Raw genomic sequence first — 26473 nt, 5'->3', positions numbered from 1 at the left:
ATATATATATATATGTGTGTGTGAACTTTAACCTCTAAAGATGTTTTGATGCATTACACAAGGCACTGGCGAGAAATTCTACCAACTCAATTAACAGTTTATGGAGTATAAATCCATAAATAGTTTGCCGTGTTACAGTGCATAACTTTTATTGAAGCACACAAGCCAAAACACATTGCGTGAGGGATTGCATTACATGTTTTATGCCCAGATTTGAGATGTACTGCGTAAGTTCTTTTGTGTCTCTCATTTTTCTGCTCCAAATAGAAGCCCTGTAGTTTTGACTAGGACACACTGCTAAAACACTCAAGCAATCCCGGGGCCTGTCTGGGTGGTAACGTCAGAAACACTCGAGTGTTACACCTATTGTATGAGGTGTTAACAGTGTAGAATATCAACTTGATGAGTCATCCTTTTTCCCCTCCAAGTTCTCAGATTTCTTTCTTTCCAGAATCAAGCAGGATGCAGAGTAATGGGGTGAAAAGTGAAGCAAATAACTGATAAATATTCTCTATTAGAATGCCACATCAAAAAATAAAACAAGTCGTACATACTGTTTTAGATGGGGCGAGGTGCAGTTCTTCATAGTGACGGGGTATTACAAAGCAGAAATTGTCAAAAGGTTACAAAAACTTGTGCAGTTACAGTATGAATGCCACCTGTGCAAGCTGATATGCAAGGACAGTGTTTCTCTGGTGGTTTAAACTTAATGCACATCATGATAACCTCCTCTCCAACCTTCCTCTAAGAGCACAATGCCTCTCCATTGATAGTAGCGCAGATGCAAACGGCATAATTCAGCCATGAAAAGGGACATTAGAAGAAGCAGGAATGCAGAGCTCTGCCCATTTCTCACCTATGTACACCTTGCCAGTCGCTATGAACAGTGGACGTGGCTGTTGGTTTGTCGGTTTTGGAAAGTTACAAAAAGTGGGCAGCGCAGACCCCCACTGTCCGGGCCCTTGAATGGAGCCTTTCACTTATTTCTGAGTGACTGTGTGAATGCCATGCTGACAGCAAATATACTGGATTGAACTTGTAGTTCTTGTTGTGTGAGTTTAGGCCACCGACCGCTAATCTAAGACCCTGAGACATTTTACAATACTGGTGTCCCAGTAAGTGAAACTGCCAATTATCAGTTTGAACATAAAGATGCCACTTTATGAAAACGGTAAAAGGTTCACTGTTCTAAAGATCTGTTTTAAATATCAACGCTATCAACAGAGAGATGTTGACACTGTTTACCTGGCAACAACTTTTGTATCCCTGACAGTTACAAGGCCATATTTCTTGGTGTGTGCGTGTACGCCAGAGACTATAAATGCCATTACTCAGTATGATCTGGTCTGCTTCCCACTGTTCCAAGGCGTCTTTAGATTAGACCTTTCCCAGACAACACTGACGTGTCGGCAGGGAGCGTTTTATAGAGAAGAAAAGGAAGCTCCACCTAAAGTTGTCCATGCCTTATATTCAGTAGAGCTCTCTATTGCCTGTAATTCCAGTCTAACAAACTAACAAACCCTGTTGGCAAGCCAAACCTGCAATCATGCCTCAGAACATTGTCACTATATCACCACAAGGTTGGTTTCGTGCCTCCTATTCAGCCAAATATGCGCTGTGTCGTCTTCTTTTTCTTTTTCTTGGTCTCTTTTTTTTCTTAGCTGCGTCTGAGGTATTCTGCCATCTGTCAAAGAGATAAGGTCGACATGATATCAAGCAGACAACTCCCATGATGCAATGTCTTCCTCTTTAGCAATAATGAAAACAGATGACATTCAGTGAAGTTGTCAGGACTATGGCTATTGCACAAATGTCCCATTGTACTACGTAGCAAGTCATTTAAATGATTAGAGTGTGAAAGTGGGAATTGAGCAGCTGCTGATTTTTGGCAAGACATGTTGGCTAAATCTTGATACAACTGACAGGGTGAACTGTTCAAATTGCCACAAATTAAGTTGTAGTCATCAGTAGTTGTCAACATATTGCAGATACTAAGATTGGAATATTCACCGTAACAGTGTGATGTAGTTTTTAAAAGGAGAGAAGTGGCTGCAGGAAAATGAGACATCACAGTAAATAATCAGTGTATGACTGTCAGACGTTTGCAGCTTTATCCAGGGGAACTTGCCCTAGGTTGAATCACAGCTATAATCAGTAAAAAATATACAAAATAAACAGACATTTACTTTTATGAAAGTGTTCCTGGTTATTACTTTAGGTGATTGACAGACTAACTGATACACTAACATCAGGGATTTCCAAGGAAAAATGTCAAAGTACAGCCATTTTCCTGTCCTTTTTAAGAGCCAGGGATTGCAGATTGTATTTAGTCACCACTGATGCCTGATTAAATAAATCAGCGAGCTGAGAAGACGATGCAGATGCCAAACATGTTGTCAGGGAGCAGCTCACTGCTCCTCTTTAAAACATTTTCAATTCACTTTCCAGGTAGAGAAACGGGACCGTTTGAAAGAAGCAGCATGTGGTTGTACAGTTAAAGACTTGGCTTATATCCCCTTTGCTGGAAATTTTATCAAAATATAATAGCTTATATCGTAAAGTTGTGTTCTGCTTTAACGCTCACAGCAATTCAGCACAAAAGTTAAAGCACAAGTTAGAAGTTAAATTGGTAAACTCTAAGTTCATTATGTTGAATTAAACTAGGTGTGTTACTGTCAACAGTGAAGGATTTGAAGCTCTACAGTCACACCGGATTGTGGTGGAGGAAAATGACCGCCCCAACTGTAATCATTACCCCTGACAGGAGCACAGCATGACATACACCAATTTAGTTATTTCATTCTTCATTATAGTTGTTGTTGTAGGGTGGAATAAATAAGTTAATCTTGATTCAAAATGACGTTTGACGAGACTACCAAATTGTTTCCCGACCCTGCACCGGTGACATCATGCCACATCCTAGGACTAAAGTGCCTGTGGTTTGACATGTGTAATTGAAAACACAGGCTTATTCTGCAGATGCACTACATGGCTTGTGTGTTATGGAAATAGTGTGTTTTATCAATTATGGTGGCTCTGAAACAGCACTAGAAGATTAACTCTATTATAGCTGTGGGCGGCTAAAAATACCCTCTGACCAACAAACCTGTATGCATTAGGTTTTCTAGTCCCCTGTACAACCGTCCCTTAAATAAGGTGACTACAGATAATTACAAACACATGGATTACTCACCTGGCAACAATGGTTTGTTTTAGGCGGCTAGGAATGTCTGCATGTCTAGGGGCTTCTGGCTTTTAGATATCTGAAGTGCTACCTCTGTGCTTGTATCTACATTAAAAATTTAATGCATTCTAAGGCTGGAAAATCTTTAAAAGAAACTTTAGGTTGAGTAGCATGCTATGTTTGGCTGAGAGCTGAGGAATAAAGAGATGGCTCTCTATGACAGCCGGCTTTTCACCTTCACCTGTGGCTGTTTGGATCAGGTATAAACCATAGACTATATATAAAGTGGACTTGGATGGACTTACATTTGTATAGCGCCTTTCTAGTCTTCCAACCATTCAAAGGGCTTTTCACACAATGAGTCACATTCACCCACATTCACATACACATTGACACACTTATGGCCAAGGCTACCGTGCAAGGCTACACTTGATTACACTGTGCTGTTTTATGATTTATTACTAATCATTTTGTTGGCTTTACTCCTCATGCTTGTGTCTGTGCTTGTATATTTTTAGGTAGTCATTTCCGTAAAAATTATTATACGTATTCCTCCCTGGAATTATCAGAATATCAACCTAATGTAAAGAGATGAAAAGCCTCTTAACTTCTTTTTTTTATGTGATTTTTAATGGTACAATCACTGATAAAATAATTTTGCCCTCATTTTAGCAAATTGTATTTATTTTTCTATGTAGTGACATTCTGATTAGGTCCAACCCACCCGTACGAAACTCATGATATATGGAGGACTTTGTGGGGCTGCTGAGTCAGTTAATGCTAATATTTATCATTCCATTACATTGCCACCTGCTACACAGCCATAACTAACTCGCACACCTATGCAACAACCATCGGGAGCAATGTGGGGTTCGGTATCTATCTCAAGGATACTTCAAAATGCAGACTGCAGGAGCTGGGGATTGAATCACGGATCTTCTGATTGGTGAATGACCCGCGCTACCTCCTGAGCTACAGCTGTCGTCTAAAGATTGGCACCATGTCTCCACTTTCTTCCTCCCACTGTATGAAAATACTACCAACTATATCCCAAATACTGGTGCTGCCATCTTGCATCATTTAGAGTCAGATGGTGCTTCTCAAAGCAAAGGAAGGATCTTTAAATAGCTGAATTTCAAGGAGGCTATGTCATTGAATCCCACTGAAGGACTGTTCCAATTTCAAAGAGCCTTCGAATTCAGGTCCTTCCTTCAGAGATTTTTCAAAGATGCAAGTGTGTATCCTCAGCTGCAAGCACCCACAATTCTTTGCACACAATTTGCCGGAACTGAAGTCAGTGATGCACACCTGGCCTCTTGCTGGCCTGTTCCGATGTGTGTTCACTGAATGCCAGGAAGGAGTCTTGCCTAGCCTCTGTAGGACCCAAATCAGAACGACCCATCCTACCAAGGAAGCATCCTTGACTGTGAGAAGTACCAAGAGTGTGCACAAAAGTGATTGAGAAGTGGAGCCACGGTATTGAGGTCCTGCTCATACACCCGCCTGACCCCAACTTAACTGCAAGCACACCGACTGACACACACAGCCGTCAATCATGACATCACACCCCCTTATTATAGCATCAAATAAGTCATTCAAACCAAATGTATCAGAAAAGTGAGCATGTGAACATACATCAACATGATAACAACTACCTAAGATGACAAGCTTTAGGAAACGGTTTTAGACCTGTACTTTGATTTTTTAGTTTGGCCCATGTCCCATCTATTATCGTGGAGGGTGCAGGGTTTATGACCTATACTGCAGCCACCCACAAGAAATATTTTGGCTTCACTTTTAGGGAGCTGTCACGTCGTCCATCTTTATATACAGTCCACGGTATAAACACATCTAACCTCAAACCAGGTCGGACAACACAGCAGGAACTACTTCTTTCCAAGCATATCCCAGTGCTTAAACCTCAAACTGGCTGTGATTGACATTTTTATAATTAGAATATATCAAGTGACAATGTGAAAAGGGTGGCTTGTAGCGATGGATATACAGAGAATTACCACCTGAATCTGCAGACCCCCTCGGCTTTACAGAGCTTTATAGAGTTTCAGCTCATTTTGTAGCTCTCTGCTCTGCAATTTTACTGTTTTGGTTCCCTCTCACTGCTATCATAGCCTCATTTTCAGCCACAGCAGGCAGCTATTTTCTCTGGAACAGCTTTAAAAACCCACTGTACACTACCTGCTCAGCACCAAACGACAGACAGACACATTTAGCAGCTAAAGAGCCAGATATTTCCCTCGGGTGTTGGTAGGAAACCAAAAACAGAGCTGAAAGAGAATACTGGCATTACATACACCAGGTGGCCAGAAAAAATGACTCCAAATGAATGTTAATGTTACTCCTTAACTGCTCGATGTGTAGTAAGCAACTGTTCGACTAATTCACCATATTAACTTAAAAGGTGATGATAGGTTAACATATGTTCACAATCTGTTTCCGCTGCCCCCAAACTGAAAAAAACATCACATATTGGAGGTTTAAAAATGGCATTGTGCTTCTCCAGACTACCCCTCGTCCATTTGATAAAGTCCAGAGAAGTAGTCATGTCTTGTATTACAGCTGGATTAAATGCAATTTTGTACTAATGGCGAGTTAGCATCTTACTAGTTCCAGCTGTGTCCCTAAGCAGCAGCATTTGAATGTTTTTTTTTTTTTAGTAAAATGAACAACTTTTTCAAGTTACAAAACCACTATTTGATCGTAAGATAAAATACAGGTAGTGCCAGATTTACAGTAACCTCTACATACACATGAACATGACACTTTCATCTTCTGCAAAATGGATCTGAATGACCATCAGGAATGTTTTGCAGGCCCCTGTGGACAGAGAGACATTTCTTCTCTGAATTAGCTTGGTCAGTCTAAAATATGGATTTTGGCTTTGCTTACACATTGATGTCTTTAAAATGCTGTCTTCCCCTTGCTGTAGGCCACCGCCTTACTTGCCTTTCAGTTTTCTCTACTTAGGTATTACCTTGCATTTACTTCGGACATGTGCAACGAGTCTGTCTCCATTTGTATTCCTGCTGAGGTGGCCAAATTATGACGACATTCACCACGCATTACATACCAACAGAAAACTCTAATGTTGATATGCAACCTGGCTTGAAATTCCACAATCTTTTAGAGTAAACAGTCACCAAGATGGGGAGGGTGTACATGACTTTGAGTAATACCATGAGGGGTTTCAACAGTACAACGTGGCAGTGTGTGTTACTGTTGAAATTTTGGCAAAGCTCAAATGCTAAGGCTCATTTATGAAGAGTACACACCCTGGAGTGTTACACTCAGCATATTTAAACAATTTCTTACCACTCTCCATGTACCCTGATAGTGATGTCTACTTTCGTTATTTCGGTTCACTGACTTGAGATAAAGTTAAAGTCACATTTCATATAATGAGTGCTGGCTTTTCAGGAGGGTGCTCATCCCCTGGCAAATCTCCAGGTCTAGGCATGGCACACTGGGTTGCACTCACAGAATACAGCAGAATTAAGCATTACTGTGCAATCCTTGCAAGTATAAATCAGATCTGATTTGGTTTAAAGCAATGTTTCCCCCCCTCATCTCATAGCCCCTTGCTTTACCTTGAGATTAAAGGCAGACTCAGTCAGATAGATGTGAGGACAAAGGAATATGGACTATTAAACTCCTTGCACTTTCCTTTGCCTGACACCCTTTGTGAATTCTGTTTACTTGAATGACCAAAATAGAAAGAACATTGGTTTGTGTTCACTAACTAGGAATGTCTCGTCAAAGAGGAAAGATCCTGTTATCCTTACGCCAAGGCCAGGGAACATTCCCATGATACCGTTTCCCGTTCTGCGAGAAATGCTTACTTAAGCTTAGGCTCCAGCCATTGAGTCAGAACTTTTGCTCATTGAAGTGTGAAAGTTTACCTAGACGGCCAGTCCCATGTGGTCTAAAGAAAGAGCGAGAGGGAGTGAAAGACCATTTGGCATTGATGCCTTTCTTGGAGAAGAGTTACAGCAGCACTGTATGAGCTGCATTCCTCTCCTGCTGTGGGCTGTTCATGCAGTGCTGACATGAGAGGTTCCTGTGTTAACTCTGACTAGACATTCATCCTCCACAATCACAGTGATTTAAACACATCTCCTTTTAAGGGTTGCCATCTGCATCTCAGTTTTATTTCATCATTAGTGTGATTCACATAAAAAGACACATCAAAGGACTGGCCAGCTGACCCAGGATTTAAATCTGTCATTAGATTAGAAAGTAGATTTGTACGTCTTTTATCCTTAAGTAATTGTTTCTTCTCCTTGGGGATTCATTTGAACAATGAAGCACAAGAAGCATCCTTACTAACAGAAAATCATACACAGTCTGCATGATGCATGAAATAGGCAAATACTCTGATTGGTCTTGAGACCTCTGAGCTATTTATAAATTAAAGGCAAAGGGAAATCAAGTGAGGCATTTTGGCTTTTTCAGATGAGTGTGTTAGGGATGAAAGAAAAAGACTAATCAGCACAGTCATGGAACCATGAGCTAACCAAATATGACAATAATTAGGTTACCTTGGCAAAATTTTGAAAATGATATGTGCCTGTTATGGTAATATTTTACACACAGATATCAACATTTTAATCAGTGACGTTAGAGTAATTCCCAGGTTGTTAACCTAAGATTTAACTTAGTAAATGTGTATTTGAAATAAAACAGTAAGTGGGCGTTAATCAATGGTGTAGCATAGAATTGGTTGTCATCTGCATACATGCTAGGGGTAGGACTCTCTAAGTACCTCACAATTCAATTTGATTCTGATTTCGAGGGCTACGATGCAATTACAAAACAATTATAGATGTATCTAGACATATCAATTTTTTAATTTATTTCTATACATGATAATTTTTAATCATTGTGTGGCAACTTGATACTTCTAAAACATAGCACATTTGTAATAAACTAATTTTCTTCCATTATCTTTTATCAATATAATAGTAGTAGAACCTAAGCACAATGCATGTTTTATGTATGTTATATTTCACCATCCGATTGGTTGAGTCGTAAGAAACTTACAGCTTGGTCCTATATAATTTTTGAGAATTGGGTTTAAATTTCTGATTATTTTGTGATGCATCTAAGAATAATTGTTTCCCTTACTCCTTGTAAACAATGACGCTAGGACTATATTTGTGGGTGATGGACCCCAGTGGATGCAAACATACAGACACAGGGTAGGATCAAGGATTTACCTAAAGACATGTATGATTTAGTGGCATCTAGTGGTAAGTTTGCAGAACTGAAACTTCTCCCGTGTGCCAAGTGTGTAGGAGAACTATGGGGGCCAATGCGAAAATGCGACTGGCCTTATTTAAAGCCAGTTTTTGATTTGTCCTTTCTGGGCTACAGTAGAATAACATGGAAGAGGACTTGCTCTGTATGTAGATATGAACTGGTCATTCTAAGGTCATGAAAAGACAGCTATTCTGACTTTTAGGTAATTATAGACCAATGAAAACATAGTTATGACTGTAATAAAGTTATGCCAATAGATGCCCATAAATCCTACACATTGGACCTTTGACAATCTTTCTTAAAATATTGTGCCAAACTGATAACAAGATAATTACCGGGCAAGAAACAGAAAGCCCAATCAAAATCTGGATTAAAAGCAGCATACTGACAACCCTCATTTCAACATCATATGAAAAAGCAGACATGTGGCCTTGGCTTGGCATAGAATTTGCAGATCATAAGTCTTCGCGATGTGCTTTGTGATGTATTTGGAGACAATATCACAAAATCCAGCCAAGGTTTCCACCTGAGTTCACATGAGGCCTCTGTAAATCTGAAGGGATTCTTTTCCATCAGGAGTTGTGTATGGAAAAGCCATGAAAGAGATCTGCTGATGTGTTTGTTTAATGTAGGAAATAAAAGTGTCCGTCTCATCTCTTTTAAATCAAACGTGGTTTGCATCCCCAGGCTGCACTTAACAGGGAGCTTGCTTGTTGAGATGCACTGATGTGGCCTGCATGTTTACGAATGGAGGAAAGTGAGTGGTTCCATAAGGTCAGGGCAAAGTCACCGAGGGGTAATTGGTGGCTGTCAGCCTATTTCATCCTGAAGGCACATTTTTTCAGTGACATCACAGGCAGTCAGTGTTTTTGTTTTAAAAATGTGTGCGAAAGCAAAGCTCTTAGTAGTTTAGCGTTTATGAAATTAACATATGTAAGTGATACTAGAGCAGGAAGCACAACCTCCAGCTCACCACTGGCTTTTATTGCACAAATACAAACAATGCTACTGGTGATGGTTTTTTTATTTTATATGAACAGAAAACATAACTGAGTTCATTGCAGAGTGAAATACAAAACATGTGTCCTGGCTGTAATCAGAGCATTATGAATAGTGAAATTTCCTGGAGGTCTCCAAATATTGCCAAGAAATCTCAGCAGAGCATTCTTCAGACACCAGTATGTCAGAGCTGCCTGCTAGACAGTCCAATACCTTCGGACACCCCCTCCCCACTGCACCTTAAATTGAAGGGGCTGTTTCCAACCATGTCTGCAACCTTCCAATACAGACATTCCAACATTCACACACACATTACGCTGTGATTGACCAGCTGTACAGAGGTGAGAGAGTAAGCTGTGTCTGAACTCAGTTTGAAGCTCTCTTTTTTCATTTGTTACGTAACAATGTGTGGCACTTTTGATGTTGTAATGCTGTGGATGGCTTCCACAAGAGACTGTCTGAAAGTGTGCTCCATTATCCACATATTTGAACATCAATAAGATATATTTTTGTTTAAAAAAGGCCCTTAGCTTTGCCCAAGGTTTGCTTCACACAGCAAGAACGGAGAAAAATAGAAGCCTAGTTTGATTTAGAATATATCTTTTTGCCAGACGAATTGGTCCTCACACATGCACATATTACACTGAACATATCTAACTGCCAGAAAATGTGTTTCCACAACGTGTGAGATACTAACCCCTCTCTGCACTACGCTTCATCATCCCAAGCCAAGAACAAGAACATAGACTCACCTGTGGCCCAGAAAAGACATCCCCTTCCCTCTGTGCAGTGCTTAATTTAAAACTCACGTTGCTCTGAATCTGCCCAGTTCGAGGCAGACAGGGAACTATTTCCAACCTGTAAAAGAACCTCTGTGTCAGAAGAGTACTGGAATGGCTATTAGAGCGACGACAGGGCCGCAGGCTAGACTGGGATGACAGAATGGCTAAGTCACATTGACAGGAAATGGATGGAAAAGAGCCACAAGGAGGCTGCATGTAATGGACTTAAAGTGTGGATGAGTGGGTGGGAGATGGGTGATTTTGATTTTGCTGACACATAATGATTTAGAATAAGACCTTGGCTCTTGTATGCCCTCAGGCTTTGTTGGTTACTTCTCCGGTGTGGGAATAAAGTACAGATACAGTGGATGTCAGAATCTCAATTTATGCCCAACTTTTAAGCATCCACAGAGTACTGACTGTTCAGCACATATTATTTCTGTTTCTGATGATTTTTGTTGGGTTTATTCTATATCCCTATTCCAACTTTCCTCTTCTATGGCAGCTGGTTTGTACGATCACACAGTTGTGGTGACGGGGCTTGTACTGAATGAAAAGTGACATCAATATATCTTTTTTTATAGTGTGAATATTTATGTGCATGTTGAGATTTGCTGTGCAGTCAACAAGATAAATAAATGAGCACCAGGCTAACGGCAAATATCCACAAAAATGAAACAATGCAGGCATGTCTATCTTTGTATTCTAGCTCTTTAACTGTGTTCTGGGGCAGAGTGCACTTTCGGGGCCTTTATAGTGTTCTCTAGAATACTTCCAATCCTACTTGCCAATGTCCAATAAATCATTTACAAGGGTTTAGTGGAACGTAGTGTTGTATATTAAATAGAAAGCAGATTGGCTCTCGAAACATGAAAAGCAGGATTAGTATTCAAGTGGTCCAATAAAGCCATATTAAAGTGTCATTAACTTTTTGCTGGCCTATCTGACTGCTTGCCAGAGCAACATTAACATTTGGCACTTTTTGAATATATCTCTGGGATGCTGGGAACTAATGCTGTGTACTCCCCCTTCATGCACTAACAGAGTTTGATGAACCGGATCTAGAGATCCGGGGGTACTTCCTTCCTTGGCTCACAATCACATATTTCAGCCTTTTTCTTTTTTTTTTATCAAGGCTATCCTCAGATGGTTTTAGAAAACATAATAGAACAAGTGAAAAGAAGCTTAGTGGGTGTAATCTAGTCCAGCTTCACATGAGGCTATGGTGCTAATTTGTATTTGGTCTAACCCTTTCTTAAACCTCAGACATCAGCACTCATGGCCACTGGAAATGTCCTGGAGGTTTATGGGAGTTCCTTTGACACAAGAAGAAAGAAATAATGTTTAAAAATACGCTTCTGTTTTTGAATCAGATCATAACTACAGTAGATGTTACTAATTTGAGATGTAGGTTTAGCCGGCTAAACCAAATAGCTACCAGTTTGTTGACATAAGTCTGAGGTTTAAAAGAGCTTGGTTGACATAATTTGGAATCTCAGGACTTTATATATAAGCGTCAAACACTAGACATATTCCTGTGGATATCCTTCAGTGGAAACCAAGAATTTGCTTTAAATTCACAACTTAAATGCCACAAGAGTATATCCGTGCATCCCTATAATTTGGTCGCCAAAAAATATGTGATGACTTTATAAGTCCCGTAAGTAAGGTTGTGGAAATGTGTTTCTGTCTTTTGCAGAAAAATTGCTCGTCCTCGCTGTTGCCACAGAGGAAACAGATGGCTTCCTCCGCTTTATGCAGTCTGCAAACTATTTCAAGTACAATGTGAAGGTAAGATTGTCTTCTCATATTTTAAAATTATACCCACAAATGTGCGTCTTGTCCCCGCTAACGAAGCGACACTCCCACAGCAGCCAAATGTTTTCAACACACACTTCCCAAGATTGATTGGGCCTGTTAAAGGAAACAAAGTGCAGCAAGCTACGAAAACATCCATCTGAAAGGGATACTTCTCAAAGTGGGTCCGGAATTCCCCTGCTGAGGTTGAAACCAGCAGTAAAAAAATGAAAAACATTGTTTTTTTATGCTCAGAGGTCAGAGTCAGTGCACAGCCTGCATTTGCTCAGGCTTTTGCCATTCTGTGTGACCCTGCTGCACCTGTTGTTGTTCCATCTTGTGTCGAAACATACTAGCAAGCTACTGTGCCAGCCTTCTAGGGGCTTGGTGTGTACTCATCTTTGTACGGCAAACCCAATGAGACTTACAAGTAGACAGAGAATAAGAAGTATCTGATAATTTTACTTCAACGTAGGTGTTACTCAGTGTTAAAGATCCTGTGTGTGAGATTTAGGGGGATTTAGTGGCAGCTACTGGTGAGGATTGCAGATTGAGGATTGAAGTGTTCATTGTGCAGGAATTTTTACCATGAGCTGAATTGTCCACAGAGGTCTTTTCCTTTCCAAAGCAAATGGACCAGTTGATTAAAAACAGTAAAAACAGTGAATAAAGCAGTTTCACATTACAAATAAGTGATTCTCCTAAGCTGTTTGGCATGTCGCACACGGGACGCTATTCCACCACCTGCTAATGTTTGCTTACCTATTTTCTCTGATAACTTACTGTGTGCTCACCTTATGTTTGATACAGACATTCAGGAGGTTTTTACCATGAGCCACAGAGGTCTCCTCCTCTCCAAAACAAGCAGACCTGGTGATTTAATCCAGTAAAAACACTGAACAAAGCAGTTTCATGTCACAAATCCAAGGTTGTTTGGCATGCCAGAGACGGGCTGCTAACCGAGCACCTGCTAATCTGTGCTCACCTTTTTTCCATAATAACTTCAGATCCAGACTTTTGGGAGGTTTTTACTGGGAGCTGAATTATCCGCCAAGGTCTCTTCCTCTGGTGATCTTCAACGCTAAAAACAAAGCAGTTTCAAGTTAAAACATCTGTGTTTATCCTATGCTTTTGTTGCGAAGGGGCTGCTAACTATGGTAGCCGACAGGAAAATGTGAATGGCCCTATCTAGAGCTAGGGTTTGGTTTGTCCGTTCTTGGCAACTGCAGAAACATGGCAGTCTTTGTGGACGGGGACCGTTCCCTATGTAGATATAAACAGCTCATTCTACGGTTATGAAAACATGCTGACTTTTATAGTAGCTTTTAGGGCCAACAACACAATGACGTCAATTTGTTAACTGGAGGCGAAACATGACTTGCCACCACAGAGCTGTAGGCTACATAGGAGTCTTAAAATGTGTGACTGGGTGCTAGAATAGAAGGAGTCATGGCTTAAAAGTTAACTTTTATCGCATTACAGTCGTTACCCTTCAACATAAACAAAGACAACTATGGTTAAATGTGATAAGATGACAGGACTAGATAGAGGTGATGATCAAAAATGCTCACATGTGTAGCGCACACTTCATATAAGGTTAGGGAGGAAGTATTTACTGTTGTAGGGATGAATAACGCTTTGTGTATTAAGGGTTATCATGTCCACCTAATCAGAAACTGGGGAGGTATTAAGATGAATATTGGATTTCTCTGTGACGCTAACTTTTTAGAGCATTAGCTAACGTTAGCTTTGATAGCAAAACAAACAGGAGGAAACCGTTCAAGTGTCGTCCTCCTTTGTAAGATTGGCATCGTAATCATTTACAATGCCGGCCATCCCACCTTCAGCAATCCTGCCAAATCATCCATCCACTGCGCTCTGCCACTCTGACAGTGCGGCGCTCTGGATAACCTAATAATACATTCCGACAGCACTCCGAATTTATGAACGGTCCAGTCTGTGCCAGAGTGCACTCAGGCACTTGGAATAAGTATTTCGGAATGCACCACTCGTCTTGTCTAAAACAAGCCAACAGAAATTGCTAGCTAGCGCTAGCTAATGTCTGTGAAGAACTGTATTGCCTCCAGCTAAGCCCCACCCAGTGAAAAATGTCATACTGTACTGTATGACACTGTACTACATTAAAGTAAACATACCAATTATAATATCTTCTACTTCAAACAATATATCCCCCTAAATCCTCCAGACTGGACCTTTAACTCAGCCCATTTGGCCCATCTGCATACTTTATTTTCATTCACAGTTGTTTACTAACCAGTAAGATTGTGTCTTGTTTAGTGAAATATGTTTTGGCAGCACTTACACACAGGAGCTTAAAAAAATCTGCCACTCAAGTTACCACTGAGGGTTAGTGGACCCTCTCACTCTGCCTTACTCCAGGAAAGTTCTTGGAAATGTCTTACATATTAGAAAGTGAGAATTTCTCTCCCATTGGCAGAATTACTACCCGGTCTTGAAAAAAATGAGTAATGGCCTTTAGAGGTTTGGTTATTTTTACAGTGCTGCTAGGCTGCCTTCTGGTGAAGTCTGGTGTCAAACCAGCTCATGTTGGGCTCTACAACTTCATCTGTTTTGTCTCAGGTGCTGGGAATGGGAGAAGCGTGGAAGGGTGGTGACGTGGGTCGCTCTATCGGCGGAGGGCAAAAAGTCAGACTACTGAAGGAGGCCATGGAGGCTCTGGCTGACCAGGAGGATCTCATTGTCCTTTCCGTGGACAGGTATGTTGACAAACAGACATTTTTAGCTTTTTTTGTATTGTTTGTTATTCATGTTTTATTTGCTCACTTGTGTTACTTTTCTTCGAGGTTGAGCTCTGATATGAAATAAAACAACGCCATAACAAACATTCCCATAACAGGAGCGGGACCTTTAATCACTGTGTAGATCTATGAATTAGAAATTAAACTAATTTTCACAATCACAGACTATAATGAATGCTTTGAAAGCGATGCCTCCTCCGTGAGAGGGGTTCCTGCCCATTCATGTAGCTCTTAACCGCCCTCCGCTCATTCATGTTAAGGCATTATTACAGAGCGTTGGCAAGTATACGAGGAGAGTAATTTTCACGTGCAGGTAGCTGAATGATGAGTTTTCAGAGCCGATGGAAAGTTTCACTGAGTTAATGTGAGTGGTTTAGAATAATAACAGCTTTGCAGGCCATATTTCCTCAAATGGAGCAGAAGATGATGATACTTAGTGCACCATGTCACATGAATAATGCAAGCTATAATTGCTGTGCGAAGTTGTCACACCCTTCAAACAGGTAGTAAATTGCATCTGTGCTTCAGACATTCAAATGTATTTTATGTATTTTAAAATTTTAATCCTGTTGGACCACCTTGCCAGGTTTGACAGTGTCTGGTTCAGTCACAGCCTTACTTTTTGTCCCATATATGTAATTCACTTACTGAGTTGAAATTTATTCACTGTGTTGTTGAGCTCTGAGCGTGGGCTGAAATTCGCATAATGAAAAGAATGATTGCATGCAATTCAAAAGCCATATACCTTGAACAGAGACTTCAATTGCCAGTCACAGCCAGAACATTTTCGGTTGCTCTGTGCACATTTGCAATTGGTAGGAATTTGTCATGGATGTAGTAAGGACTTTTGGGCTTTTAAAATGGAAAATGTAACCAGTTAGGGAGGTTTCTGTATTTTCAAACACCAAACCTTTGTAATGCCAGTATAAAAAGGTGGTGGTTTCCACTTTAGAGTTTAGGAGGTATGTTTTCTCTCACTGGTGCACAACACTTTCAGATATGTTTGCCAGTTTGGTAGGTGTGACGAGGGTTAAAGCCACTAATTCATGGTTGAAACCCAGTGGAATGGGGACAGTCAGTATACAAACACACAGCTGAGTCCACTGTCCATCATTAAATATGTATTGAAACATAAGCTTTAAGTGCTCTCTGTTAATTACTTAAATCTCCAGTGAGGAACTTTTGTCTCCCTCTCTGGCAGTGAGAGTAGTTACACAAACTAGGTGAGCTTGCTGTATCTTCCAGCCTTCAGGAGCACTCTTTCAAGGGCACATGTCTGGAGCATCCGATTCAGACACTTTCCTTGGATGCTTCTTAGAATTTACCATAGCTACCATCTAGGGATGTCAGTTTTGGTTAACTTTGCTCTCAATGGCCTGACATCTATTAACCAATAAGTATCCGGTTAGTTTTCATGAAAAAACGCAAAGTTACATGAAATACAATATGCTTTTCCTTTTGGTATATGCTTTGTTGACTCAGTGTGAGCATTAGCATATCATTTCAAAGCACTTTCCATTTAGAGGTGGTGTGATTTTACCTAAGTTTGGTGGGAGTTAGGTTAGCTAGCGGGAGTTAGGTTAGCTAGCGCCTTAGCTCATTTACTATTACTGCTGGTAACGTAGCTCCTGTGAGTAAGCAGCTTCATTTTGAGAGGCAAGACCCCTTTAGCGATGTCAACTAGGTTAGCACCACTAGCCATGTTGTAACTGGCAACAGTGCTAACAGAGCTTATAGTGAGACGCATACTCACTGGGATGATCTGGGGGGTGACAAGAGGGTGGGCACAATCTTTTTACAGCAATGGTGTTGGGTCGGGATGGCATTACTATTGGCAAGGACGGTGGATAAACTGAGATGGCCCACTTTAGATTTATTTCCTAGAGTACAGATTAAGATCGTTCCCTTAGTCCCATAGTCACTTACGTAGATATTGGACCCATTGTGTACAAGCCAGAACCCTTCTAGACATTCTGACACTGAAATGGCGTTTTTTTCCCAGACACACAAATCAGGAGAAAATTAACTTTGTTGGAATCATGTCTCTGTTTTAGCAACATACTCTCGCGAGTTCTGGCAACAATTGACATGATCTTACCCTTGATTGATATCAGACATTAAGCTAGCAGATAATGAGGAAAAAACTTTAAATTTGTACAGCATATAGTGTTGTAACGTTTGGAATCTGATTTAATTTATACATGAGTATTTTTGCTAGCTGTAATCACTGAATGAGCAGTGTAGAGTAGCCAAGGCTTACCACTGGAAACCAGTTGGTGAGATGCATGTAAATGCAGCAAGCAGGCTGTCTGTTTCGCTCCAGACCTGGGTAGTGCACTGTGTAGTTAAGGAGGAGCAGAAGAATTAATCTATATCTGCCCTGCGAGCTATTGATAGAATTCCACTGGTAAGTCGAGTGTAGATGAGTCCTCTAATTAAATGGGTTTCGAATACCAAGAGCGATCTTAGTGTTAAGATAACTGCTAAAACCAAGTCCAAAGCAAATATCGCAGTCACAGTCACAGTTAGTTCTGTTGTAGGAGCAAAGAAATGAAGCAATCTCCGATGATAACAAAGTCATCACCCACAAAGAGAATGTGACACAGTTCATTCCCAGGCCATGTTAGTCTTATTTATTTTTAATATTTAACTTTAAACATGGTCATGAATGTTTCGTATGCTCTTTATACTGCAGCAGTGACTATGATTGATGAGTTAACAAGGGACAGAGGGTTCTTGTATGGACATGTGTCGGCCAGATGTGGATACAGTAGGGCTTACAGGCTTTCTCACCTACACTAGACTTCTCTTCCTCTCATCACATGCCTGACCGAGGTGGTTCAGGATGTCTTTTCCATTTCCTGCCACTTTATATAAATTAAGTGTATAATGTGCAAGATTTTTTTTTTTTTGGATTGGTCACTTTTAGACTACTGTGTATAGAGCACAGACACAAGTACAGAACCGAAGTCATTTCCAGAAGAGAGTGTTTTATAGTCAGTGACTGTGTGGAAATGGTGTCACCAAGATGAATCAGCTCTTTTACTGTTATGACTTCACACCTCTAAATACAATTGCCTGAAACATTAGGAGTTTCCACAGCCTAAAAATTCTGCCCTTTGAATCACAACATGCGTTTAAACAAGTCACCACAAGGCCTATTTAAAGGGTTAGGCACTTTTTCCTTCGTCTGTCACAGAGCTCTGTGTGTGAATGTCTGTCAAAGCAGGACTCTTCTGGGAAAGACTTTCAGTAATAGTCGAGAAATGCTCGCCTATACGATGCTCACTCACAAAGAATGCTCACTGTTTACATTTAGATTCCTATCTGTCTCAAGCAAGTCATGTCAGATTCAAGATAAAATACCTTAAGAAAACTGCCAGGCTGTCCCTGAAGGGAGGAGCATGATACTGATCTGTTGTATTTCATTTTAAATCCTTTCTTTTAGCTATGACCTTATCTTTGCCGGAGGACCAGAGGAGATTCTCAGGAAGTTCCAGCAAGCCAATCACAAGGTGCTTTTTGCTGCAGAGGGACTGATATGGCCAGATAAGCGACTAGCTGACAAGTACCCCTCAATTCGCAGTGGCAAGCGCTACCTCAACTCTGGAGGTGGGTTCCAAAAATTCAAAATATGATCAAAATGTTTTGACCTGTTGAATCTTCTCTGTCACAGCTAACAAGATGCTACTTTAACACATTGCTTGGATAATGCAAAGTCCCTTAAATACTCAAGTATTTGGTAAAATAAAAGTAGATGTTTAAGTGTCACGCTTACCATGGTGTATCCCTAACCCAACCCCAACCTCATGGTCAATCCTAACCCTACTACCCTTAACCCTACCCCGAGTAATTCTAACCTTAACTGATACCCATACACTCATCTGTACAGATTGATGCAATAAAATTAATTTCATCATATGAAGACAATATTAAGAATCCCACAAACTAGTTTTTAGAGAGTAATCTAGTTGTAAACACCTAACTTGAATGTGTGCACATGGTTTTGTACTTTAAACTATCAGCTGTCAAAGACTGAAGTCATGCAGGCCTTGGAATTCAGAAGGCTGAACAGCAGTGCAGCCTCACTGTTGTTGGCTTAACCTCAAGAAATGACAACAGACTGGAGTTAGTTCTAAAATATAAAACCACTAGACATTTATTATTATCTCTTGCCATAAAATGGAAGTTTATTTTCCCTGTAAACTGGCTCCTTGAGGAATTTCCTGTCCAAGTAGACAGGAGGTGACAGAAGCCCATTCATGTGAAAACTGAATACGAACTTTGTTCCTTTTCAGCCACTTTCTAAGTGGTCACCTTTCTTATTTTTGCATTGGCATGCAACTACATTACAAGTAAAAGATGTTTGCAGGCATAATAATATAAGGAGCTTTATACAAAATTCAGAGCGAGCAACTATTTGCTATGTAAAGACACAGTGGAGTAATTGTGTCCTGAGCAGAGAATGAAGTCACGCTCCCTCTCTGTGTGTGCTGTAATATGAGCTTCTCTGCTATTTGTTTTGGTAGACGATCCACGTCAGTGTATGTGAGTCCCTATGTGTGTATCCTACTGGCTAGCTAATCAGCGCCACTCTGCACTGCGCTCATACAGCGGGTACTGCTGATAATGCTGTCCCGACCCACGTCATATTCGCAGAAGCGTGGCACCCACCCTCCAATTTCCCCCCAGGTCAGCACCGTTAACTGTTGCCATTGTCAGCAGCGCTGTTTATAGAATTAGCACCGTTTGCTACTAGCCACTGGCTCAGCTCTATGCTGAGCTCAATGTGCTGCACCCTGAATCAGACTCTGACTCACAGATCTTTTAAACAAATGAAACAGTGAAAGTAAGTCCTCATCCATAATCCATAGCCAGCTGAATCCTGCCAGTTGCTCAGGACATTGAATTACTGCTCTCCCTGTGGTCATCAGTCTGGTCTGACCTCCCATATTGGAGCCTAGCTGTCTCAGACAGATCACAGACTGTTTAGCATTCATTGTCATTGACATGACATGTGGATTTGTCTTGGCCCCCAAAACGTGCCACAGTTTGTATAAAATTGCAGGTCTTGTTTATGTTCCTAGGGCTACCGCCCAAGTGACCATTTGGTAATGTTTTATAGCATCTGGTACCACGCAACATTGTCACAGAGACTACAGTATTACTAAAGTAAGCCAGGGACCAAAAACCAATGAGGGGGATTAGCAACAAGCGTGGCAAGAGCTGTAAATGAAAGTTTTCTTAACTTTTCAATAGTCGTGAACTTTTAAATGTATTGTAAGTCCTATTGTTCCATGTTCCATGCTTTCTTGACAACTCTGCAGTCAGAATATTGTACAGTGTTTTCCAGCAGAGCAAGAAAAATCTTTGAATTTTTGGGTCAAAAAGGCACGCACTTCCCAGCACTCTTTAAAACCATCATTTTGTGGATAAGCTACCGACAATATGATTTGCATAAACTGTCATGATTTCCTTTTAACTTTTTCTCGCTCCTGCCATTTAGATTATGTCACATCTACCCGCCGACTTGTTTACAGTGTCTACAGCTTTTTTTAAAATGATGGGATGCAAACTGCAGCGCACCAGCGACATCACCAAACCCTGCAATCTGTCACTGTGGTCAGTGTCCTGAGCAAAATCAGAAAAAAAGAGTAGACAGGGTAAAACTAGAGGAAAGACTGCCATGAGAATGTACATTTAGAGAGGCTGTGATTTTTGCACACACTGCTTGGAGACAGTTAAAACGTACAGCTTCCTTACTGCCCATGATTGCACTCCTTTCTATCCCCAGACTGTGGGAAAAGAGAGTCCCTGCCCATTACTTGTGTGCCTGGGGTTAGTGCCAAAAATCGCACTTAGTGTAAGGCATTCCAGCTGTATACTGTAATTGTCACCAACAGTCTGACAGTTGTATATGACCTTGTAAACCTCCCTCAACCCTATACTTTACCGTTGGCTGTGTATTTCACACTGTTTATTACTTGCAGGTATAATCGGCTATGCCCCATACATCAACAGAGTTGTTTCACAGTGGAATCTCCATGACAACGATGATGACCAGCTCTTCTACACAAAAATATACTTGGATCCTTTACAGCGAGTGAGTACCTTATGTCAATGCCAATGATTAATGTGAAAATATATCCCTTTCAAACACATCATGGATGACTAAGATACTTTATGTTTTCATGTCTTTCAGCAAACTCTCAATATGACTTTGGACCACAAGTGCCAGATTTTCCAGAACCTAAATGGGGCTGTTGGTGAGACATCACAGAAACTAAATTCCATAATTCAATTCACTGCTAATCTGTGTAATTTTGTCAAATATTTTAAACTCAGTTATTTAAAACACCAGGTTCATGCTGACTCACAAATGAAAAAAAATGAAAACTAGGGCATTAAATAACTTTTGCTGCACCAACTTGAACCAACACCGTCCCGTTTTGCTCCCACACTCTGTGAACGATTGCATACTTTCAGAGAACTTGTAGGCTTGGCACTTTACCCAGTAAGTTATAAACCTTCACAGCTCTCGCCCATGTGGTAAGTCGATTTTCATAACCTGGCCTGAAATGTCTCTTGTTTCTCTTTTTGGCAGATGAAGTGCTCCTCAAGTTTGGAACAGACAGAGTCAGAGTTAGAAACACAGTGTACGATTCCCTGCCAGTGGTAGTCCATGGCAACGGAAACACCAAAGTGAGTAAGAAGTTACGCCCCCCCGGGCACACCTCACATAGCGTACTTATGGCACAGCATAAACACTTTTAAGTTAATTATTGTCATCTTGTACACTTGCTCAGTTATTGAACTGTTCTTTTCCATTTTGCTGATGAGTTTCTGTTGGCTCATTTAGGTTCTTATCCAAGTGACATTAATCACCAAATATTCATTTCAGTGCATAAATTCCCACACATTCAGGAAATATACATACTGTTCACTTGCCAGTAGTCCTGGCCATAAAAATCAGCTCATTATTCAGTGGAGGACAGAGGTCTGGCCAAAACTGGGGTATATTTCTTTTGCCCATGTGTCCCCCATTTTCTTTTCACTCTCTGTAAAATAGAGTGACAGGCTCAGCAAGCTGAAAAGCAGGATGTCCGTATGATACCATCATCATTCTGTGGAGTTCTTTTTCTTGCCTTTTCCTTCCCCCCATCTCTTCACAAGTCCTGCTCCACCACCAGCCGCCTGTCTCCGGCCTACCCTGGTAATGAACCAAACCCACCAAACTGTTGAGTCATTCTTCCCGGAGGCCTCAACATCTGGTGGAGAAGCTCTGCATGGTAGATCACAGAATCCCTGTCCTAGCAGTGTGGTTCCTGCCGGTAGAGCTGCCTGGTTGGACTCCTTACCATTAGTTCATTATTATTTTTTCCAGTTATCGTGCCAAGTTCAACCTGGCTACAAATATATGATCTCAATGTTAATGTCTGCAATAAGGGATTCCTAAACAGCAGTGAACTGAAACTACTATGTTCCCCATAAACGTGAACTTTTTGTGCACACTAAATAAAGAGCAGACATAATTATGATTACAATACGTTGAAATTTATGAAGAGAACTGAGAAGAAAATGGATAATTACACCAGACAGTGAAGTCTCAATTTTACTTTAAGAAACATTTATGGCCTCTATGGTCTTCAGTCTGACCTTAGTCTGAAGTGATTCTGCTTACTCATCCTACCTGGTCATTTATTCTTATAATAAAGAAGTGAATTGGATATCCAGAGTCATATTTCAAAGAAATCCAAACACATCACGGCGATAAAAGGGAGCTCCGCTGAGTCAGAGAAAGGTTTTTGCTTATACTGATATTAATCTTCTGTAACCTGGCATTCACCTGCTCTGAATTCTTTCCCTCACAGATGTACTTGAACTACTTGGCCAACTATGTCCCTGATACATGGAACTATGAACACGGCTGTGCGCACTGTGATGACGATGTTGTGGACTTGTCTCAGTTAAAGGTAAGTGCTTCAAATGAAACAATCTCTCTTCTATTTCCTGTCCTCCTTTAGTCCATTTTTAAAAGTGCTGCTGTGGAAAGTCTGTCATGAGCCACCTCCCTTTGGACACAAAAGATGAAACAGCGCCTGGTCTTCCAGCGTCAACCATCCATCTATCAGTGACTGTCTAGACAGTAGGAGTAGAGCCCAGCTTTTCAGCAGATATGCAAGACTGTTGGTGCTGCACGCACTCTCTTTCCAGCAATAATAGGTTATGTGCCCGTTGGTCCTCTTGGACCCTTTTAAAAGAGCATAAGTGCCAGTACTTGGGGAAGAGGAAGCACTGCACTGCTGTGGTGCAGGATATGGCTTCTGGGGTTTTTAGAAGGGCTCATTTAAAGGGGTGTCACTGTCGACCAGCCTGCCTTTTAGTGGGCTTCTCAGTATGGGTTATATCCACAAAAGTAAGTTATAGTGGTTACGCTGAAAATTTGTCACAGAGTTTAGCCAAGGCTGGCAATGTATAGACAGCAAGAATGGCAGGCTGTAGAAAATTTCCCTAGCTGTGTCTGTCAACAACGTTCCGCAACTTTACTTTGTCTTCATGGTCAAAGCACTGAAGCATACACAAGATCCCAGTTAATATATTCTATTATCCTTTTTTTTATCTACTTTGTTTCTGTAAATTAGTTTGGTACAGACCTGTTCAAAAGTGCAACAAAACCTGTCTTTGCAATTACAAAATATCTTTGCACTACACAAAAAGCGCAATGTCTGTGAAGTGTATTACTGACTAATGAATCCTTTAACATTAACTGTAATTCTGTATGCTCCATAAATAAAAGTGCTTCAGTAGTTTACCTGGAGCCGATTCAGTACTAACCCAGCTACATGAAAGGCATCTCTGTAAAAGCTGCTCTCAGTGACCTTCCATAATGAATGCCGAAAAATGCTGCTTCTCAATAATAGGCAAGTCAGTGATATTTCATTCCACTGTGCCACTCTGTGTGTTTGGGACAGAGGTGTCTGTGAGATCAGGTCATGTGGAAACACTGGTCATACTGTGTCCAGGCCTTTCTTGTGGGGTAAATCCAGGTCACTGTCTGTCTAGATTGGTTCTTTGTGTACTTTGGTTCTGGGAATAAGCTCAGGCTTTGCAAAGATACTGTTACACTAGTGTTACACTACTACCCTACACTGAGCTCCCTAGATCTCGTCACTACCTAGTTTTGTCTCTTGTTTTCAAAAGAAAGTCTTTGTTGTTTCTGTTGGTTTTAATAGATGCTTTGGTTATTCTTTTCCCTGCCCTTTTTACCACTCCTTTCCTTTCCTTTCACTGTCTGTCCATTGCATGTCCGTAACAATTTAAGCTCAGATTGGCAAGATGCTCGAGTCCCCCCCTTCTTGTGCCTGCAACGCAGTCATTGCGGAACTTGCAAATTAGACGGTTCGGCTTGGATCCCTTTTCATCCCTGGGCCAGACCTTTGCTGTGAACTGGTCATTGGAAGATGAGGAGTCCAGACTGAGCTGTGTGGGCTGGAGCAGAGTGTCATGGGAAAATGTTTCCTCCTTTCTTCTCAGTGCCTTTTCTCTATATATCTTCTTTGCCCGAACTGTCTGAACCATCATTTTGTACAGTACATTTTGGGCTGTCTTCTGAAAAGAGTTATACGTGGCAATGTGGGTTAGAAGTTAGAATGTCCTGTAAAGCAGAGCATACCTAGTTGGATGTCCACTGCCCCTGTCTGTAGAACTTTTCATATTTTTTGGCAAGAATATGCTAATCATAAATGTCAACAGTAAAAATATATTGCTTAAATTTAACACAGACCTCTGCAATGAATAAAAGCCATCACATCATATAACAAAGAGCAATGAAGTGACAATAAAGCAAAAGGAACGCTGTCATGACACCATCTGTTGAAGCTTCACTGTTTGCTTATGTCTCAAGTGAAATGTCACATCATCCTTGATTTATGTTAAACAGTGGTCCATCACTAAAACCTGCTCTGTGTATAATAGTACTAATTTGTCTCCTCTCTAATCTAAACAGGAGTATCCCAGTGTGTTGGTTGGAGTATTCATTGAGCAGCCAACTCCATTCCTCCCTGAATTCTTCCAGCGACTCCTAACCCTGGATTATCCCAAAGATAAACTAAATGTTTTCATCCACAATAATGTGAGTTTATGCAGCTGTTCGTTGGCTATCTTCTAGAGCTCTACCACACATGGCTCCTTCTATGTGGCTCCTAATCCATTAATATTGGCTCCCTGCTCAGGAGGTTTACCACGAGAAGCACCTCCAGAAGTTCTGGGAAGAGAACAGGAATGTGTTCAACAGTTTCAAGGTTGTGGGTCCAGAAGAAAATTTGAGCCAAGGAGAGGCCAGGAACATGGGCATGTATGTCTCTAAATCTATCATCTCTCAGAACGTGTGGTTTGAGGAATAAAATTGATTCAACTAGATGATGATGTCTTTGGCCTCGATTGATCCTAAACTAAAGAAGAACTTGCACATTAAAGAGGAACACCACCTAAATTAAGAGGTCTGATATGTTATTTCCATGGCCTTGGAAAGTTCAATCTATATTTGCGAACATTAGCTACTCTCTCTCAAAAAAGTCTCAAACTTGTGATGTAATCAAGTGTAAAGCCTTGAGCTGCTCCATTGACAATGAATGGGATTTTGTGAAACCAGTGAATGCTTGTTTTCTTTTTTACATCATAATGAGCTTTTCCTGTTGCAGTGTTTTCAGTTCTGAAACAGCAAATGTACCAATATACTGAGAATAATCCCCCGGGTGCTCTCATACCACTTTTCCACCAACATGGAACAGTTCTGTTCCGGTTCCCGCATCTTATTTTGAACCGAGTATTTCAACCAAAAATAAACTGGTTTAGAAGCCGAAAAGTTGGTTCTCAGCTGGAACCAGAAAATAGCAGGTTTTCCTTCATCTAAATTGTGAACTATGACAACATCAGTGGGCGTCATGTTCTGCAGGTTGGAAAGAGAGGATAGAGAAGGCAACTATGGAGAAGTCAAGTGAGAAATTGTCAGAAGAGAAAGAGCGTGCAGTGGTTGCATTAGTAGTTGCCCCATGCTCGGGTAAAACCAACTGTAATAACAGAACAAACATAATCAATGTAATTGCTACTGCTGCTTACTTCTATTGTGCATTGTGCAACGCCCTCTGTTAAGGACATGCTCTTGATTACAGTGGTTCCTCTTAAAACTGATGGAAACACAGGCTGATTCATTAGACAGCCCCAAGGGTCCAAGAATCTTGCACAGAAGAGGTTAAAGAGCCAGAGCTACTTTGGTAGAAAAGAGGTATCAGTGTCATGTATAACATCTTTCCCAATTCATTGTCTATAAGGCAGTTCCAGACTTTATACCCAGTGATATCACAAATTTGAGTTTTAGCACTCTAGCTTTTGAATTTGGGAGCTGTCCATGTTAATGAATATTTTTGACTGTGTTAGACCACACGTGAATTCTTAAAATGGATGTAGTTCCCCTTTAGAGGATCTGTACGCCACATTCAGAGCATTAAATTAGCAGCAAACCACTTTTGCAATGTGAATATATAGTGGAGTAATGGCATCCTGAGCAGAGAATGAAGTCATGCTACATCTGTGTGTGTTGTAATCTAAGCTTATCTGTTCTTTGTTGTGGTAGACAGTCCGTGTAGTGTATGTGT

General features: G+C 40.8%; 1 protein-coding gene across 2 annotated transcripts in view; it reads left to right on the top strand.

Moving 5' to 3' along the window:
* The window catches only part of plod2 (procollagen-lysine, 2-oxoglutarate 5-dioxygenase 2), a 41148-nt gene that overhangs the window by 2087 nt on the left and 12588 nt on the right, over positions 1-26473 (top strand). For both annotated transcript variants that reach the window (XM_033638326.2, XM_033638325.2), the window contains exons 2-10: positions 11942-12033; positions 14641-14777; positions 18268-18431; positions 20810-20922; positions 21022-21085; positions 21424-21521; positions 22691-22792; positions 24826-24951; positions 25052-25173. In XM_033638326.2, the coding sequence (XP_033494217.1) occupies positions 11942-12033; positions 14641-14777; positions 18268-18431; positions 20810-20922; positions 21022-21085; positions 21424-21521; positions 22691-22792; positions 24826-24951; positions 25052-25173 (1018 nt within the window). The remainder of the gene's footprint in view (positions 1-11941; positions 12034-14640; positions 14778-18267; positions 18432-20809; positions 20923-21021; positions 21086-21423; positions 21522-22690; positions 22793-24825; positions 24952-25051; positions 25174-26473) is intronic.

This window comes from Epinephelus lanceolatus, chromosome 20 (genome assembly GCF_041903045.1).
Source record: "Epinephelus lanceolatus isolate andai-2023 chromosome 20, ASM4190304v1, whole genome shotgun sequence".
Taxonomy (NCBI): Eukaryota; Metazoa; Chordata; class Actinopteri; order Perciformes; family Serranidae; genus Epinephelus; species Epinephelus lanceolatus.
This window is presented reverse-complemented; position numbering and strand designations above follow the sequence as displayed.